Source organism: Coregonus clupeaformis, chromosome 30 (genome assembly GCF_020615455.1).
Source record: "Coregonus clupeaformis isolate EN_2021a chromosome 30, ASM2061545v1, whole genome shotgun sequence".
Taxonomy (NCBI): domain Eukaryota; kingdom Metazoa; phylum Chordata; class Actinopteri; order Salmoniformes; family Salmonidae; genus Coregonus; species Coregonus clupeaformis.
In genome coordinates, this window is record NC_059221.1 from 45347370 (window position 1) to 45365281 (window position 17912).

The 17912-nt window shown below is 43.8% G+C and overlaps 1 protein-coding gene across 1 annotated transcript in view; it reads left to right on the forward strand.

Moving 5' to 3' along the window:
• Positions 1–17912, forward strand: part of cacna2d3a (calcium channel, voltage-dependent, alpha 2/delta subunit 3a) — a 293663-nt gene that overhangs the window by 131182 nt on the left and 144569 nt on the right. Inside the window, exons 10-11 of the mRNA XM_041857104.2 lie at positions 13359–13448; positions 14722–14835. Coding sequence (XP_041713038.2) covers positions 13359–13448; positions 14722–14835 — 204 coding nt within the window. The remainder of the gene's footprint in view (positions 1–13358; positions 13449–14721; positions 14836–17912) is intronic.

Consider the following 17912-nt stretch of genomic DNA (forward strand, 5'->3'; position numbering starts at 1 on the left):
CCATAGACAAACATTGGCAGTAGAATGGCTTTACTGAAGAGCTCAGTGACTTTCAAAGGTGACACCTTTCCAACAAGTCAGTTCGTCAAATTGGTAGGCCACACAAGCTCACAGAATGGGACCGGCGAGTGCTGAAGCGCATACCGCATACAAATCGTATGTCCTCGGTTGCAACACTCACTACCGAGTTCCAAACTGCCTCTGGAAGCAACGTCAGCACTGTTCATCGGGAGCTTCATTAAATAGGTTTCCATGGCCGAGCAGCCGCGCACAAGCCTAAGATCACCATGTGCAATGGTGTAAAGCTCGCCGCCATTGGACTCTCGAGCAGTGGAAACGTGTTCTCTGATGTGATTAATCATACTTCACTATCTGGAAGTCCGATGGACGAATTTGGCGGATATCAGGAGTTTGCTATCTGCACTAATGCATAGTGCCAACTGTAAAGTTTGGTGGAGGAAAAATAATGGTCTGGGGCTGTTTTACATAGTTCGGTCTAGGCCCCTTAGTTCCAGTGAAGGGAAATCTTAACGCTACAGCATACAATGAAATTCTAGACGATTCTGTGCTTCCAACTTTGTGGCAACAGTTTGGTGAAGGCCCTTTTTTCTGTTTCAGTATGACAATGCCCCCGTGCACAAAGCGAGGTCCATACAGAAATGGTTTGTCGAAATTGGTGTGGAAGAACTTGACTGGCCTGCACAGAACCCTGACCTCAACCTCATCGAACACCTTTGGGATGAATTGGAACGCCGACTGCGAGCCAAACCTAATCACCCAACATCAGTGCCCGACCTCACTAATGCTCTTCCGGCTGAATGGAAGCAAGTCCCCGCAGCAATTTTCAAACAGTGGAAAGCCTTCCCAGAAGAGTGGAGGCTGTTATAGCAGCAAAGGTGGGACCAACTCCATATTAACGCCCATGATTTTGGAATGAGATGTTTGAAGAGCAGGTGTCCACATACTTTTGGTCATGTAGTGTATCTACCTCCATCACTCCAGTATCCCTGCACATTGTAAATATGGTACTGGAACTGACCCTGTATATAGCTTTTTACTTTCTCCGGTTCATCTTATTTCTTATTTTTGTTCTACCTTGTGTTATTTTTAGTACTAAACTCAGCAATAAAAGAAACGTCCTCTCACTGTCAACTGCATTTATTTTCGGCAAACTTAACATGTGTAAATATTTGTATGAACATAACAAGATTCAACAACTGAGACATAAACTGAACAAGTTCCACAGATATGTGACTAACAGAAATTGAATAATGTGTCCCTGAACAAAGGGGTGGTCAAAATCAAAAGTAACAGTCAGTATCTGGTGTGGCCACCAGCTGCATTAAGTACTGCAGTGCATCTCCTCCTCATGGACTGCAACAGATTTGCCAGTACTTGCTGTGAGATGTTACCCCACTCATCCACCAAGGCACCTGCAAGTTCCCAGACATTTCTGGGGGGAATGGCCCTAGCCCTCACCCTCCGATCCAACATGTCCCAGACGTGCTCAACGGGATTGAGATACAGGCTCTTCGCTGGCCATGGCAGAACAATGACATTCCTGTCTTGCAGGAAATCACGCACAGAACAAGCAGTATGGCTGGTGGCATTGTCATGCTGGAGGGTCATGTCAGGATGAGCCTGCAGGAAGGGAACCACATGAGGGAGGAGGATGTCTTCCCTGTAACGTACAGCGTTGAGATTGCCTGCAATGACAACAAGCTTAGTCCGATGATGCTGTGACACATCGCCCCAGACCATGACGGACCCTCCACCTCCAAATCGATCCCGCTCCAGAGTACAGGCCTCTGTGCAACGCTCATTCCTTCGACGATAAACGCGAATCCGACCATCACTCCAGGTGAGACAAAACCGCGACTCGTCAGTGAAGAGCACTTTTTGCCAGTCCTGTCTCGTCCAGCGACGGTGGGTTTGTGCCCATAGGCAACGTTGTTGCCGGTGATGTCTGGTGAGGACCTGCCTTAAAACAGGCCTACGAGCCCTCAGTCCAGCCTCTCTCAGCCTATTGCGTACAGTCTGAGCACTGGTGGTGGGATTGTGCATTCCTGGTGTAACTCAGGCAGTTGTTGTTGCCATCCTGTACCTGTCCCACAGGTGTGATGTTCGGATGTACCAATCCTGTGCAGGTGTTGTTACATGTGGTCTCCCTGTAGCGCTGTCTTAGGCGTCTCACAGTACGGACATTGCAATTTATTTCCCTGGCCACATCTGCAGTCCTCATGCCTCCTTGCAGCATGCCTAAGGCACGTTCACACAGATGAGCAGGGAACCTGGGCATCTTTCTTTTGGTGTTTTTCAGAGTCAGTAGAAAGGCCTCTTTAGTGTCCTAAGTTTTCATAACTGTGACCTTAATTGCCTACCGTCTGTAAGCTGTTAGTGTCTTAAGGACCGTTCCACAGGTGCATGTTCATTAATTGTTTATGGTTAATTGAACAAACATGGGAAACAGTGTTTAAACCCTTTACAATGAAGATCTGTGAAGTTATTTAGATTTTTACGAATTATCTTTGAAAGACTTGGTCCTGAAAAAGGGATGTTTATTTTTTTGCTGAGTTTACATTGATACTGACTACTGCATTCTTGGGTTTGGAGCTTGCAAGAAAGTCACATGACATTAAAACTTTAAACTGAAACTTGATGGAATGTGCCTGATGTTCAGAGTAGAGAGGTTCAGCATCCCTCTGGTCTGTATGTGTGTATGTGTGTATGTGCGCGCGCGTGTGTGTGGTTGTGCGTGTGTGTGTCTGCATGTGCCTGCTTGTGTCTGCGTGTGTCTGCGTGTGTGTGTGTGTGAGTGTGTGTGTGTGTGTGTGTGATGTGTGTGTGTGTGTGTGTGTGTGTGTGTGTGTGTGTGTGTGTGTGTGTGTGTGTGTGAGTGAGTGTGTGTGTGTGTGTGTGTGTTGCTGGCAGTCCCATTAAGATGGTTTCAGTGATAATCCCAGTCAGGGAGATGGAGAGAGACAGGGGATAGTCTGCCTGCCTATTACTGTAGAGAGGGAAGCACAGTTAGAAACCTGCATTCATTTCCACAGTCCCATTCTAAAGGATTCATTCAGTTATACACACACTTTACTTTCTCTTTCTGCATGGACCCATTTCCAGGGTCGCATTCAAAATTCAATTTCTCATCCTACTAAACCTTCAGTTAGCCCATGGCTACCCACGCTTTTCTCTGTGTGTGTGTGTGTGTGTGCGTGTGTGTATTATATTTGAATTTATTAAGGATCCCCATTACTTCCTGCCATGGCAGCAGTTACTCTTACTGGGGTCCAGCAACGTTAAGGCAGTTATATACAATTAAAGATTGTGTGTCTGTCGGTTTGTCTGTGTGTCTGTGCCCTTACAAAAAAAACATGCCACATTTGCAATTTCACAAATTATATTTTCACATGTATTACATTTAGAGTTCAGATGTTAACACCACCTTGTCATATGTGAGGAACCACCTTTTCATATGTTTTCACCTCACAAGTGAAATTTGCGGTTTCACATGTGAAAAACATTCATATGTGAAAATCACATTTGCCGTTTCATATGTAAGAAAACTCCACATTTACTCCAATGTTTGTAAACAAAGTAAATGTAAATAAACACTGTATTGCCTAAAAACATGGTTAAACTATAATTTTGATATCATGGATGGTCAGTCCTAGCATCCATAGCGTAGTCTATGGATTTGAGAATGGTTGCAATTCTCCAGCCCCATTCCTCAGCTTTTACTGAAACTGTGGTGGGGAAGACACTTTAATGTTTCACTTAAGGATTGCCGCTTTAATCACCTTTACTAGAGTAATAGTGTATATGGTGCACTCCTCTAGTGAGTGAGTTATTTTTGTGTCATTAATATCAAGCAAAATATCTGAAGTCGAGAACACATTTCTTAGTATTGCAAATACAAAATATGATATTGAAAGCAAATACAAAATATGATATTGAAAGCAAATACAAAATATGATATTGAAAGCAAATCATAAACCCAAAAGTATTTACAGTAAAACAAAATATTGCAAGGAAATCTATTTAAAAAGCGAGAGCAAATACATTCAGTCAAAAATATTTTATGATAATGCAATTAAATAAAACACCTTCCTCTTTCCTACAAATGTCCCTGTCTTTCGTTATGTTACCTTGGCCCTTTAACTTTCGCTCCCTTTTCTCCAGTTGCATGGTTTGGCACATTCATTCCAGCAGCGTAGCACACTGCATCCCACTGCTGGTTTGGCACATTCATTCCAGCAGCGTAGCACACTGCATCCCACTGCAGGTTTGGCACATTCATTCCAGCAGCGTAGCACACTGCATCCCACTGCTGGTTTGGCACATTCATTCCAGCAGCGTAGCACACTGCATCCCACTGCTGGTTTGGCACATTCATTCCAGCAGCGTAGCACACTGCATCCCACTGCTGGTTTGGCACATTCATTCCAGCAGCGTAGCACACTGCATCCCACTGCTGGTTTGCCTTTGAAATTAAGCAGGTTCGGTCCCTGGATGGTGAAAAATAAACGTGTAGGAAAAAAAAGTCCCGTGGGGATTTTTCACGTGCGAAAAACTTGAAATTTATTTATGAAAAACTTCACACATCCACTTCAAAATCCACTTCAATCAGTGTAGATGAAGGAGAGGAGACAGGTTAAAGAATGATTTTTAAGCCTTGAAACAATTGAGACATGGATTGTGTATGTGCACCGTTCAGAGGGGGAATGGGCAAGACAAAATATTTAAGTGCCTTTGAATAGGGTATGCTAGTAGGTGCCAGGCATACCGGTTTGAGTGTGTCAAGAACTGCAATGCTGCTCGGTTTTTCACACTCAACAGTTTCCTGTGTGTATCAATAATGGTTCTCCACCCAAAGGACATCCAGCGAACTTGACACAGCTGTGGGAACCATTGGAGTCAACATTGGCCAGCATCCCTGTGGAATGCTTTTGATAACGAATTGAGGCTGTTCTGATGGCAAAATGGGGTGGGGTGCAACTCAATATTAGGAAGGTGTTAATGTTTTGTACACACAGCGTCATAGGAGGTTGGTGGCACCTTAATTGGCGAGGACGGGCTCTTGGTAATGGCTGGAGCGGAATGAGTGGAATGGTATCAAGTACATCAAACACATGGTTTCCAGGTGTTTCATGCCATTCCATTTGCTTCCATTATTATGAGCCGTTCTCCCCTCAGCAGCCTCTTGTGCTCAGTGTACATATGCATTTTTTTCACATCTGATTTGTTCATGTTTCTTTGTTGTTGTAAGGGTGTGTGTGTCTGTGTCTGTGTGTGTGTGTGTGTGTCGATGTGTCGTTGTGTGTTTGTGTGTGTTAGTATTACGCCTAGGGTTTGTTTGTTGTGCTGTGAGTCAGTCCTCAGAGTGTGTCTTAGCCTGCGGTAGAGGATTAGCCTAATGTCTTTCATTTGAAGAGGTCATATGAAGTCACATGCTCCATAGGGATTCATCTGTCTCTACTAAAACTGTTCAAAGCCTCAACTGTCCATAGAGACTCATCTGTCTCTACTAAAACTGTTCAAAGCCTCAACTGTCCATAGAGACTCATCTGTCTCTACTAAAACATTTCAAAGCCTTAACTGTCCATAGGGACTCATCTATCTCTACTAAAACTGTTCAAAGCCTCAACTGTCACATAAAGACATATTTGTTTATTTCAGTGAAAGCTGGCCCATAAATATAGAGTATCAATGTTTACCTGATTTACCTCCCACACACATACACATACACACACACACACACACACACACACACACACACACACACACACACACACACACACAAAAAACATACACACACACACACACACACATACACACTGCAACAAGATCTCACGGTTCGACACGGTTTGACTTTAGTATTTAACGTTTGTACACAGTGATTCTTTAAGAATATTACTTATAAAAGCGACATGAGCTTAGTTCAACTGTCGTACCCCATCAGAACCCAAAATATAACTTGTTTTACTCCAATGTTTGTAAACAAACACTGTACAGCAACCAAAAAATATGGTTCAAATTATCATTGTGATGTCATGGATGGACAGTCCTTGCATCCATAGCTCTGTCTTTGAATCTGAGAGTGATGATATTTCTCCAGCCCCATTCCCTTGCTTTATACCGAAACAGTGGCGGGGAGAAGCTTTGTTATTGTTTCAACTCCTGATTGCCGCTTTAAGTTTAAGCAATAATTCTGAATGGTTAAGGTAAGGGTTAAGGTTTGGGATAGGGTTAAAACAAAACAATTAAAATGAGTGCCTAGCACTAGGATCTAACACACGACCCTCGGAGCCTGAGCTGGCGGCTTACGCCCATCTACCATCCTCATCCACAACATCCTAGTAAGCTGCCAGCCTTCTTGATGGTAATAGCGCTCACCGTTGCCCATTGTGGCCAGTTTTGAAGTCATCTCCCAACGTAGTTGAGACTTGGACGAACATCGAATATCGCATTGGATCTGGCTGCACACACACACACACACACACACACACACACACACACACAGACATACACACACACACACACATACACACACACACACACACCGTGACACCTTCCTGCTAATCTGACTGAGACGATGACACCCAGCTCTCTGAGGAAGGGAGTGTTTTGACATTTAGCTCTAATAGTAGCCATTGTGTTTTGATTTCTTGTGTGTAGGGAACACAGGTGTGCACATACACACACACACACACACACACACACACACACACACACACACACACACACACAGTTATTTGTCTGATTAAACTGATTAAACAGGATGAACAGGAGAGAAGAACAGCGACTGATTTGATTTGATTTGACAGAAAGAGAGGAGAAAGGAGATAGAGAGAGCGATCGGGAGAGAGGGTGAAAGAGATATAGGTGAATGATTCCACTGAGGAGACTGTATTGGTGAAGGTATAAATAATACCCGGGGTATGTTACGTGTAAAGCAGTGGGCTCTTGGCAGTGGAATGTGTTGAGTACCAGAAGAGTTTAAATAGAAGCCATGCCAGCACATTAACTGGCACTCTGATCACTTTCAAACATGACCCTCAAACACTCTCTTACACACACACACACACACACGCACACACAGCCACACACACACACACACACACATACACACACACACACACACACACACACATACACACACACAGAAATAGAGGGAGAGATACACTCACAGTGTGGTAGGTAAAAAGGAGGGAGAGGAGGAAAAGGAAGAGAGGGAGAGAAAGGAGGGGGATAACTAGGATAAGGAGGACAGCTAGAGTATAGTACATCGCTCCTAGGCGGCAGGGGCTCTCATTCTCCTGCTGTGACCTACTGTACTGTAAGAGCTTTTAGAAAAAAAAACTAACTTCATTCCTCTCACTCTCTCCCGCCATCTCATTCTCTAACTCACTCACTACTCTCTCTCCTTCCTACTCTCTCACAGCCTGTATCTCTCTACACCTCAGTCTCTCTCCCTTTTTCATTTCCATCCTACTGCCTCTGAAGACAGTCTCCACACCTAGTATCTTTCCATCTCTCCTTCTCCCCAATGATCTTTCTTTACCTCATTCTGTCTCCTCATTCTGTCTCATCATTCTGTCTCCTCATTCTGTCTCCTAGTCTTCATTCCTCAATTTCTACCTCCCCCTTCTGTCTCTCATTCTATGACTTTCACAAATTCTCTCTTCACCAAATCCGTTTGGAGAAGTTTGTCTTTGCTTTTTTCAATGTGACACTGAATGACTTCAGTAAGACAGTCAAGAAGGGCTGTGGGGGTGTGCTGATAGCACATAGTTGTCTGTTTTTAACAGACACTGTGATGTGGTTTTTATTCCGCAATGTGGTGTGTTTGTGTGTGTGTGTGTGTGTGTGTGTGTGTATATGTGTTAGTGTGTGTGCGTGGGTGTGTACGCACGGACGCTCAGGCTTATCAAGTGCTTGCACAGCATGGTTCTGTCTCTGGGTTGTATTCGTTTGGTCTTATCTTTCTGTCTCTGAGTTGACTAGTTTAGTCTTATCTCCTCCCAAAGATACAGAACTCATTAGAATATCTGGGATGCTCCACCCTCGAAGCTTCTTCCTGTCTCTCTCTCTCTCTCTCTCTCTCTCTCTCTCTCTCTCTCTCTCTCTCTCTCTCTCTCTCTCTCTCTCTCTTTCCCTCTCTCACTCTCTCGCTCTCAATAAAAATTTAAGGGGCTTTATTGGCATAGGAAATATATGTTTACATTGCCAAAGCAAGTGAAATAGATAATAAACAAAAGTAAAATAAAGAATCAGAAATTAACAGTAAACATTAAACTCACAAAAGTTTCAAAGGAATAGACATTTCAAATGTCATGTTATGTCTATATACAGTGTTGTAACGATGTGCAAATAGTTAAAGTATAAAAGGGAAAATAAATCAACATAAATATGCGTTGTATTTACAACGGTGTTTGTTCTTCACTGGTTGCCCTTTTCTTGTGGCGATAGGTCACAAATATTGTTGTTGTGATTGCACACTGTGGTATTTTACCTAATAGATATGGGAGTTTATCCAAATTTGATTTGTTATTGAATTCTTTGTGGGTCGTTTCCTTTTAGGAGGTTGTAGTATTTAACGGCTCTTTTCTGGATTTTGATAATTAGCGGATATCATCCAAATTATGCTTGCATGCATTATTTGGTGTTTTACATTGTACACAGAGGATGTTTTTTGCAGAATTCTGCATGCAGTCTCAATTTGGTGTATGTCCCATTTTGTGAATTCTTGGTTGGTGAGCAGACCCGAGACCTCACAACCATAAAGGGCAATGGGTTCTGTAACTGATTCATGTATTTTTTGCCAGATCCTAATTGGGATGTTGAATTGCATGTTCCTTTTGATGGCGTAGAAGGCCCTTCTTGCCTCTCAGATCGTTCACAGCTTTGTGGAAGTTACATGTGGTGCTAATGTTTAGGCCGAGGTAGGTCTAGTTTTTTGTGTGTTTTAGATGAAATTTGTATTTGTGGTCCTGGCAACTGGACCTTTTTTGGAACACCATTATTTTTGTCTTACTGAGATTCACTGTCGGCCCAGGTCTGACAGAATCTGTGCAGAAGATCTAGGTGCTGCTGTAGGCCCTCCTTGGTTGGGGACAGAAGCCCCAGATCATCAGCAAACAGTAGACATTTGACTTTAGATTCTAGTAGGGTGAGGCCAGGTGCTACAGGCTGTTCTAGTGAACTTGCCAATTAGTTTATGTATATGTTGAAGAGGGTGGGGCTCAAGCTGAATCCCTGTCTCACCCCAAAGCCCTGTGGAAAGAAATGTGTGTGTTCTTTGCCAATATTAACCACACACTTGTTGTTTGTGTACATGGATTTTATAATGCTGTATGTTTTTCCCCTAACACCGCTTTCCAGCTATTTGTATAGCAGACCCTCATACCAAATTGAGTCAAAAGCATGAGAAGACTTTGCTTTTGTTTTGGTTTCTTTGTTTGTCAATTAAGGTCTGCTGGGTGAATACGTGGTCGGTCGTACGGTAATTTGATAAAAAGGCAATTTGACATTTGCTCAGTCAAATTCTTTCACCTAGGAAATGTAGGAGTCTGCTGTTAAGCGTTTCCCGAGTGGCGCAGTGGTCTAAGGCACTGCATCGCAGTGCTAGCTGTGCCACTAGAGATCCTGGTTCGAATCCAGGCTCTGTTGTAGCCAGCCGCGACTGGGAGACCCATGGGGCGGCGCACAATTGGCCCATCATCATCCAGGGTAGGGGAGGGAATGGGTGACAGGGATGTAGCTCAGTTGGTAGAGCATGGCGTTTGCAACGCCAGGGTTGTGGGTTCGATTCCCACGGGGGGCCAGTATGAAAAAAATAAAAAAAATAATGTATACACTCACTAACTGTAAGTCGCTCTGGATAAGAGCGTCTGCTAAATGACAAAAATGTAATGACAATGCAGAGGATTTTCCCAAGGTTGCTGTTGATGCATTTCCCAGAGTAGTTATTGGGGTCAAATTTGTCTCCATTTTTGTGGATTGGGGTGATCAATCCTTGCGGTTCCAAATATTGGGGTAGATGTCAGAGCTGAGGAGGATGTTAAAGAGTTTAAGTAAAGCCAATTGGAGTTTGTGGGCTGTATATTTTATAATTTCATTTAGTATACCATCAACACCACTTTTTGGGTTGGAGGGTTTGCATTTTGTCCTGTAGTTCATTCAATGTAATTGGAGAATCCAGTGGGTTTTGGTAGTCTTTAATATCTGATTCTAAGATTTGTAATCGATCATGTATATGTTTTTGCTGTTTTTTCTTTGTTATAGGGCCAAAAATATTGGAGAAGTGGTATATCCATACATCTCCATTTTGGAAAGATAACACTTTGTGTTGTTGTTTGTTTAGTGTGTTCCAATTTTCCCAGAAGTGTTAGATTCTATGGATTCTTCAATTACATTGAGCTGATTTGTGACATGCTGTTCCTTCTTTTTTCTTAGTGTATTTCTGTACTGTTTTAGATTTTCACCATACTGAAGGCGTAGGCTCAGGTTTTCTGGGTCTCCATGTTTTTGGTTGGATAGGTTTCTCAATTTCTTTCTTAAGTTTTTACATTCTTCATCAAACCATTAGTCATTGTTGTTAATTTTCTTATGTTGTCTGCTTGAAATTCTTTCATTTGATAGGGAAACTGAAAGGTCAAATATACTGTTTAGGCTTTCTACTATCAAGTGTGCACCTTCACTATTGCAGTGAAATATTTTGTTCATGACGTTGTCTAAAAGGGATTTTTTATTTATTTTTGGTAGGTTTCTACACTACATTTCTTCAATCCATAGCATTAATATTATGCAGTTCCTTTGGCTTTGATGCCTCATGATTGATTATTGCTCTGTTCAAGTAGACTGTAATTTTGCTGTGATCTGATAAGGGTTTCAGTGGGTTGACTGTAAACACTCTGAGAGACTCTGGGTTGAGGACAGTAATAAGCCTACCATTGACTATGTACAGACCCAGCGTGCGACAGAGCTGCAGAAGTTGTGACCTGTTTTTGTTGGTTGTTTTGTCATAGTTGTGTCTATGGGGGCATATTTGGGAGGGAATGCTGTCACCTCCAGGTAGGTGTTTGTCCTGCTGTGTGCTAAGAGTGCCGGGTTCTTGTCCAGTTCTGGCATTTAGGTTGCCACAGACTAGTGCATGTCCCTGGGCCTGGAAATGGTTGATCTCCCCCTCTAGGGTGGAGAAGCTGACGTCATTAAAGTATGGGGATTCCACTGGGGGGATATAGGTAGCACACATGAAGACATTTTTCTCTGTTTAGATAATTTCATAATTAATTTTTAGCCGGATGTAAAATATTCCTGTTTCTCTTAATTTCTCTATTTTCCTTTAAAACTCTGACCTTCTTCTTCTCCCCTTCTCTTCTTCTTAACTTTTGTCTCTCCCTACCCTCTCTCACTGTTTTTATCTCTCCCTACCCTCTCTCACTGTTTTTATCTTTCCCTACCCTCTCTCACTGTTTTTATCTCTCCCTACCCTCTCTCACTGTTTTTATCTCTCCCTACCCTCTCTCACTCTGTTTTTATCTCTCCCTACCCTCTCTCACTCTGTTTTTGTCTCTCCCTACCCTCTCTCACTCTATTTTTATCTCTCCCTACCCTCTCTCACTCTGTTTTTGTCTCTCCCTACCCTCTCTCACTTTGTTTTGTGTCATCTGTCTCTGATCTCTCTCTCTATTCTTTGTCGAGAAGAAAGCAATAATGTCACAGGAATGAATAGTCAGAACAGAACAAATCTTTTTGTTTCCACCTTCACTAAGAATGCTTTGTATTCTGGTGAAAGTTCAGAAGATGGTTTCTATTTGAGTTTGATGGGCTACTCATTTCATCTCTGAGAGTAATATCCGTATATCTGCCTCAGATAGAGTGAGAGAGAGCGAGCGGGAGAGCGAGAGGTTGTTCGTTTTGAGTGAGCTGTGAGTGAGGGAAAATTGCGCTGGTGTCTGTATGCTAACAGAGCGGACCCAGAGAGAAATGAGGGTCTACTATCATCAGTCCCACTGCCGCTGAACACTTAAACACACGCACACACACAGGCACACACACAGGCACACACACACACACACACACACACACACACACACACACACACACACACACACACACACACACACACACACACACACAGTAGGTAGAGTCAGTTGGGCTCCAGGGTACAAACTTGTGCAGAGTCTATTAACCTTTTCCTTGTGCACAACAAAGTGAGCACTCACTTCATATCACCTGGCTGGTACAGGATTGCTTGCATCTCTGTTTAATAGAAGGGTAACAGGTAATGGTGTATTCTGAAACTGGGTGGGCTGATCTACTTGTTTGTGTGTGTGTGTGTCTGTGTGTGTGTGTGTGTGTGTGTGTGTGTGTGTGTGTGTGTGTGTGTGTGTATGTTGATGGGGGATGTTTGTGACTCCCCATGGAAAAGCTTTGATATGGTCTTATGCTGTTGAGACTCCCCATGGAGAAGCTCTCATATGGTCTATGCTGTTGAGACTCCCCGTTGCGTCTGGGAATCTCTTATCCTTGTCTGATGGGAAACACCACAGGTAGAAAGCGTTGAGGAGGAGGGGAAAGAGGTTGAAGGAGAGGCTGAGGGGAGAGAACAATGGTAGGATGGGAGATGGAGGAAGAAGAAGAGAGAGCTGGGAGGAGATTGGACAGGAACATCTGGAGAGGTGAGGAAAGGGATTTGAGGAGAGTTGTGTGTGTGTTTGTGTGTGTGTTTTGTGTGTGTATGAGTTTGAGCGTGTGTGTGTGTGTGCGTGCACGTGTGTGTTTGTGTGAGTGTGTGTGTGTGATTAGATTGAGGCTGGTGTTGGTAGTGCCCCCAGGCTGTTGATAATGAGACAAACAGATGAGACCCGCCGGGTTGCTGACAACATTAAACTCCATTAATTTCCTGAGAGAAATTTATGTGGGCGGACACACACAAACACATGCATACACACACACACACACACACACACACACACACACACACACACACACACACACACACACACACACACACACACACAGGGGAGAATGCCTAGAGAGGGAGAGGTCTTTAACTGAGTAGCCTTGGGGAGTGGGTCATAGAGGTGGACATGGTTTTGTTAATGGTTTGTGGACTATAGTGACATTTCAGTGTGTACATGTTAATTCACTGGTTTATTGTGAGTACTTGCCATAGGCCATAGACTGGCATTACAATCTCTACTCTCATGATATGTTTTGTCCTTTACTGCGCTCTCCACAATTCTTTCTTCAATTTATGTTTTTCCTCCATCCATCCCTCCATTTTCTTTCTGTTTTAATATCCTTTCAGCACTGATAGTTGTTTTCTCTCTGTCCGTCTCTATGTACAGCATTTCCGGATGAATCTGGATAAGCTGTTAGCTAAAGGCATCGGCATGCTGGACGTAGGTCTCACTGAAGCCTTCGAGGTCCTCAATGATGTGAGTACACACACACACACACGAGTGCACACAGAAACATACAAACAATGTTATATTACAGACAGACAAAAAGAGAGAGCGAAAGGGGAAGAGAGGCTGAGAGAGGGAGAAGGGCATTCATATCAGTTAATTAAAACACTGCAATTAATACCTTAATGAACAGACACATGTTAACAAGTGAATGCTTGACCCAATCCAGTGGCTGGAAGACTGATTACACACAGACACACACGCAACGTTATTAAAATGTATAATGTATGTTTGACCCAATCAGACATGGCACTTTGAGTACCTAGAGAAGGGTTATATAAATGCAATCCATTAATATTATTAGTACCATTATGATGATATGATTAGAGTGATGATATGTCAGGGTGTGTCTGATTATAGCTGGGTTAGTGCTTAGTGCGTTGTGGAGCGAATGTAGTATATAGTAGACCTGTAGACCTAATGGATTGTAACGAAATGAACCACCATGCTGAACACTCTCTCTCTCTCTCTCTCTCTCTCTCTCACTCTCTCTCTCTCTTGCTCTCTCTCTCTCTCGCTCTCTCTCTCGCTCTCTCTCTCTCTCTCTCTCGCTCTCTCTCTCTCTCTCTCTCTCTCTCTCTCTCTCTCTCTCTCTCTCTCTCTCTCTCTCTCTCTCTCGCTCTCTCTCTCTCTCTCTCACTCTCTCTCTCTCTCTCTCGCTCTCTCTCTCTCTCTCTCTCTCTCTCTCTCTCTCTCTCTCTCTCTCTCTCTCTCTCTCTCTCTCTCTCTCTCTCTCTCTCTCTCTCTCTCTCTCTCTTTCTCTCTGTCTTTCAATTCAATTCAAAGGGCTTTATTGCACACTCTGCCCCCTCGCTCTCATATCGTTATCTCTCTCTCTTCCCCCTCGCTCTTCTATCGCTCTCTGTTTCTCCTTCCCCATCTCTCTCTCTCTCTTTGTCTCTGTCTATCTTTCTCTCTCTCTCTGTCTATCTCTCTCCCTCCCTCTCTCTCTGTAGTTATTTGGCTGTTGGGAAAGGAGAGGAGGTTAAGTTGAGACAGTGGTGTAATCTAATGTGGGTAATCGACTGTGAAACACTATCACTAGGGTTCTCTCTATCTACAGGGGTTAGACTGTACTCTCCCTGTCTCCCTCCCTCCTGTCTTTTTCTAAGGGTTGCCTTGCCTACTACATTTGCGTTAATAATCTCTTTCTCCCTATCTCTCTCTCTCTCTCCCTATCTCTCTCTCCCCCCCTCCCACCCTCTCCCTCTCTCTGTTTCTATTTCCATCTCGCGCTCTCTAGTTTAACCAGACAGGTCGAGGCAGTGTGTGTAGTCAGGCCATCATGTTGGTGACCGATGGGGCAGTTGACACGTATGACGCTGTCTTCGCCAAGTACAACTGGCCCGACAGAAAGGTAGGTCTCCCCCATGAGTCTCATGTCTCCCCCTCTCTCCCCATTGTTTCCCACGGCTGTACATCTGTGTTTAATGGAACAGCAGTGTGATCTCATGACCTTCCCTGCAGCCAGGCGGGTCTCCACTGAGATACAATGTGCTGCTAATGTCCTACCCAGTTGCTAAAAGGCTAACATGCTACACTGACTGCTCAATGTGTAAAAGCACATCAAGCTAACATGCTAACATGCTACACTGGCTGCTCAATGTGTAAAAGCACATCATGCTAACATGCTACACTAACTGACTGCTCAATGTGTTAAAGCACATCATGCTAACATGCTACACTAACTGACTGCTCAATGTGTAAAAGCACATCATGCTAACATATAGGAGGTTAATTAATGAGTCTGAAAGCTACTTATGCTGCCTGTGCTAATGGTACACTCTCAGACACACATACAACAATGTTCATGCCCTTAGTGTGATAATGCTCAGTTTGGTTTCTGTGTAACATCAGTACCCCCTGGAGTTCACAAAATGACGCTGTTCTAAAATTCTTTAGTGTTCTACATCAACAAGGAGGTGTGGAACCAATGTGATTGGTGAGTTAGTAGAGTTTTAGAACACTCAAGCAGTAGAACAACAACATAACATGATAAAGAATGGCTCTGCAGTGTTTCCCTTAGGATTTCTTTCAGCAGTGGTGGCAAGGGTAGCAACGTCTCTGCAGAAATATATTACAAATATTTTTGCGATTGCGATTGCAACAATTTATCAGCGGTAGGCCATCGCTGCTAAATTAATATAAGGGAAAAACACTGGGTCTGGGCCCAGATAGAAAGAGGTGTGTGTGTGTTGTCTCTTTGTGTGTGTGTGCGTGTGTGTGTGTTAGTGCGTGCATCTGTGTGTGTGTGTGTGAGTGCGTGCATGTGTGTGTGTGTGTATGTGTGTGTGTGAGTGAGTGAGTGTGTGTGTGTGTGTGTGTGTGTGTGTGTGTGTGTGTGTGTGTGTGTGTGTGTGTGTGTGTGTGTGTGTGTGTGTGTATGTGTGTGTGTGTGTATGTGTGTGTGTGTGATCCTGAAAGGTTCTAAATGGTCTAGCTGTCCTGTACTGTAATTGCAGGGCTCTGCTGGAAGGAACAGTGATGGGTTGAAAGGAGGAGAGGAGGAGATGAGGAGAGGAGGAGAGGAGGAGAGGGTGGAGAGGAGGAGAGGAGGAGAGGGTGGAGGAGAAGGGAAAAAGAAGTGAGAAGTGAGGGGTAGGTGAAGTAAGATAATGATATGAAAGAGGGGGAGAAAGGATGGGTAGCTGAAAGTGGAGGATGGAAGGGGTTAACAGGGGAAGAAAGAGGGGAAGAGGGGAGAGGTGGGAGAGGGGGAGAGGAGGAGAGGAGGAGAGGGGGAGAGGAGGAGAGGAGGAGGGAGAGAGAAGAGAGGGGGGAGAGGAGGAGGAGAGGAGGAGGGAGAGACAAGAGAGGGGCGGAGAGGAGAGAGGGGGGAGAGGAGGAGAGGAGGAGAGGGGGAGAAGAGGAGAGGAGGAGGGAGAGAGAAGAGAGGGGGGAGAGATGGGCTATTCTTATTCCTGTTCTGTAAGATGGATCCCAGGGTGGTAGTACAGGGGAGGATTTAGGCCCTTGCCAACATTTAATGCTTAAAAGCCACACACATACAGACACACACACAGACACACACACACACACACAAAGAGACACACACATATACACACACACACACACACACACACACACACACAGACACACACAGACAGACACACACACAGACAGACACACACACACACACACACACACACAGACACACACACACACACAAAGAAACACACATACACAAGGCCCTGGGCAAGATGCTTTAATGGTGCTAGATGGACTGTTTTGTTAGAGGAAAAGAAAGGACCACCACTCTCGATTTACATACACACACACACACATAGTATACACACAAACACACACACACACGCACACACACATACGCACTTAGCATACACACACACACACACACATACGCACATAGCATACACACACACACACACACACATACGCACATAGCATACACACACACACACATACACATAGCATACACACACACACATAGCATACACACACACACACACACACACACACACACACACATAGCATACACACACAAACACACACACATACACACACACACACACACACACATAGCATACACACATACACACATACACACACACACACATAGCATACACACAGACACACACACACACACACACACACACACACATAGCATACACACACACACATAGCACACACATAGCATACACACACACACACACATAGCACACACAGACACACACACACAAACACACACATAGCAATGGAAGAGGAAAGTGGAAGGGGGAAAAATTAAGAATCTTGTCTGTCGGCCCTGCATTAAAGAACATAATTGGTTAAAGGAAATTGTGATAAATAAAAAAGTATACCAATTTAATTTAAGGACCAAAGGATTGACAGCCATCCCATATAGATTGCAAAATAGTTGGGAAGAGATTTTTGACGTACCAATTCCATGGCATAGTGTTTATGAACTGCTAAAAACGAAGCCAGATTCAAAACTTAGAATTTTTTAATTTAAATTATTATACAAAATTCTTGCTACCAATATAATGTTATTTATATGGGGGATACAATCTTCCCAGCTCTGCAGATTTTGCTGCGAAGAGACAGAATCATTAGATCATTTGTTTTGGTACTGTCCATTTGTAGCTTGTTTCTGGTCACAGGTCCAGGAATGGCTGAAGGATTGCAAGATTTACCTGGAGCTAACCCTGCAGATACAGTATGTTGAGAATACAATATTTAAAAACACAGTGTGAAACGGAAAGTGACCAGTGATTAAATTTCTCTATGACATAGGACAGCCATGTTGGCTGTGTGTGTGTAAGTGAGTGTGTATGTGCGTGTGTTTGTGAGTATGAGGTGTATGTGTGTGTGTTTTATGTGAGTGAATGTGCATCACCTGGTAGCCGGCTAGTGATGGCTGTTCAACAGTGTGATGGCCTGGTGATAGAAGCTGTTTCTCAGTCTCTCAGTCCCGGC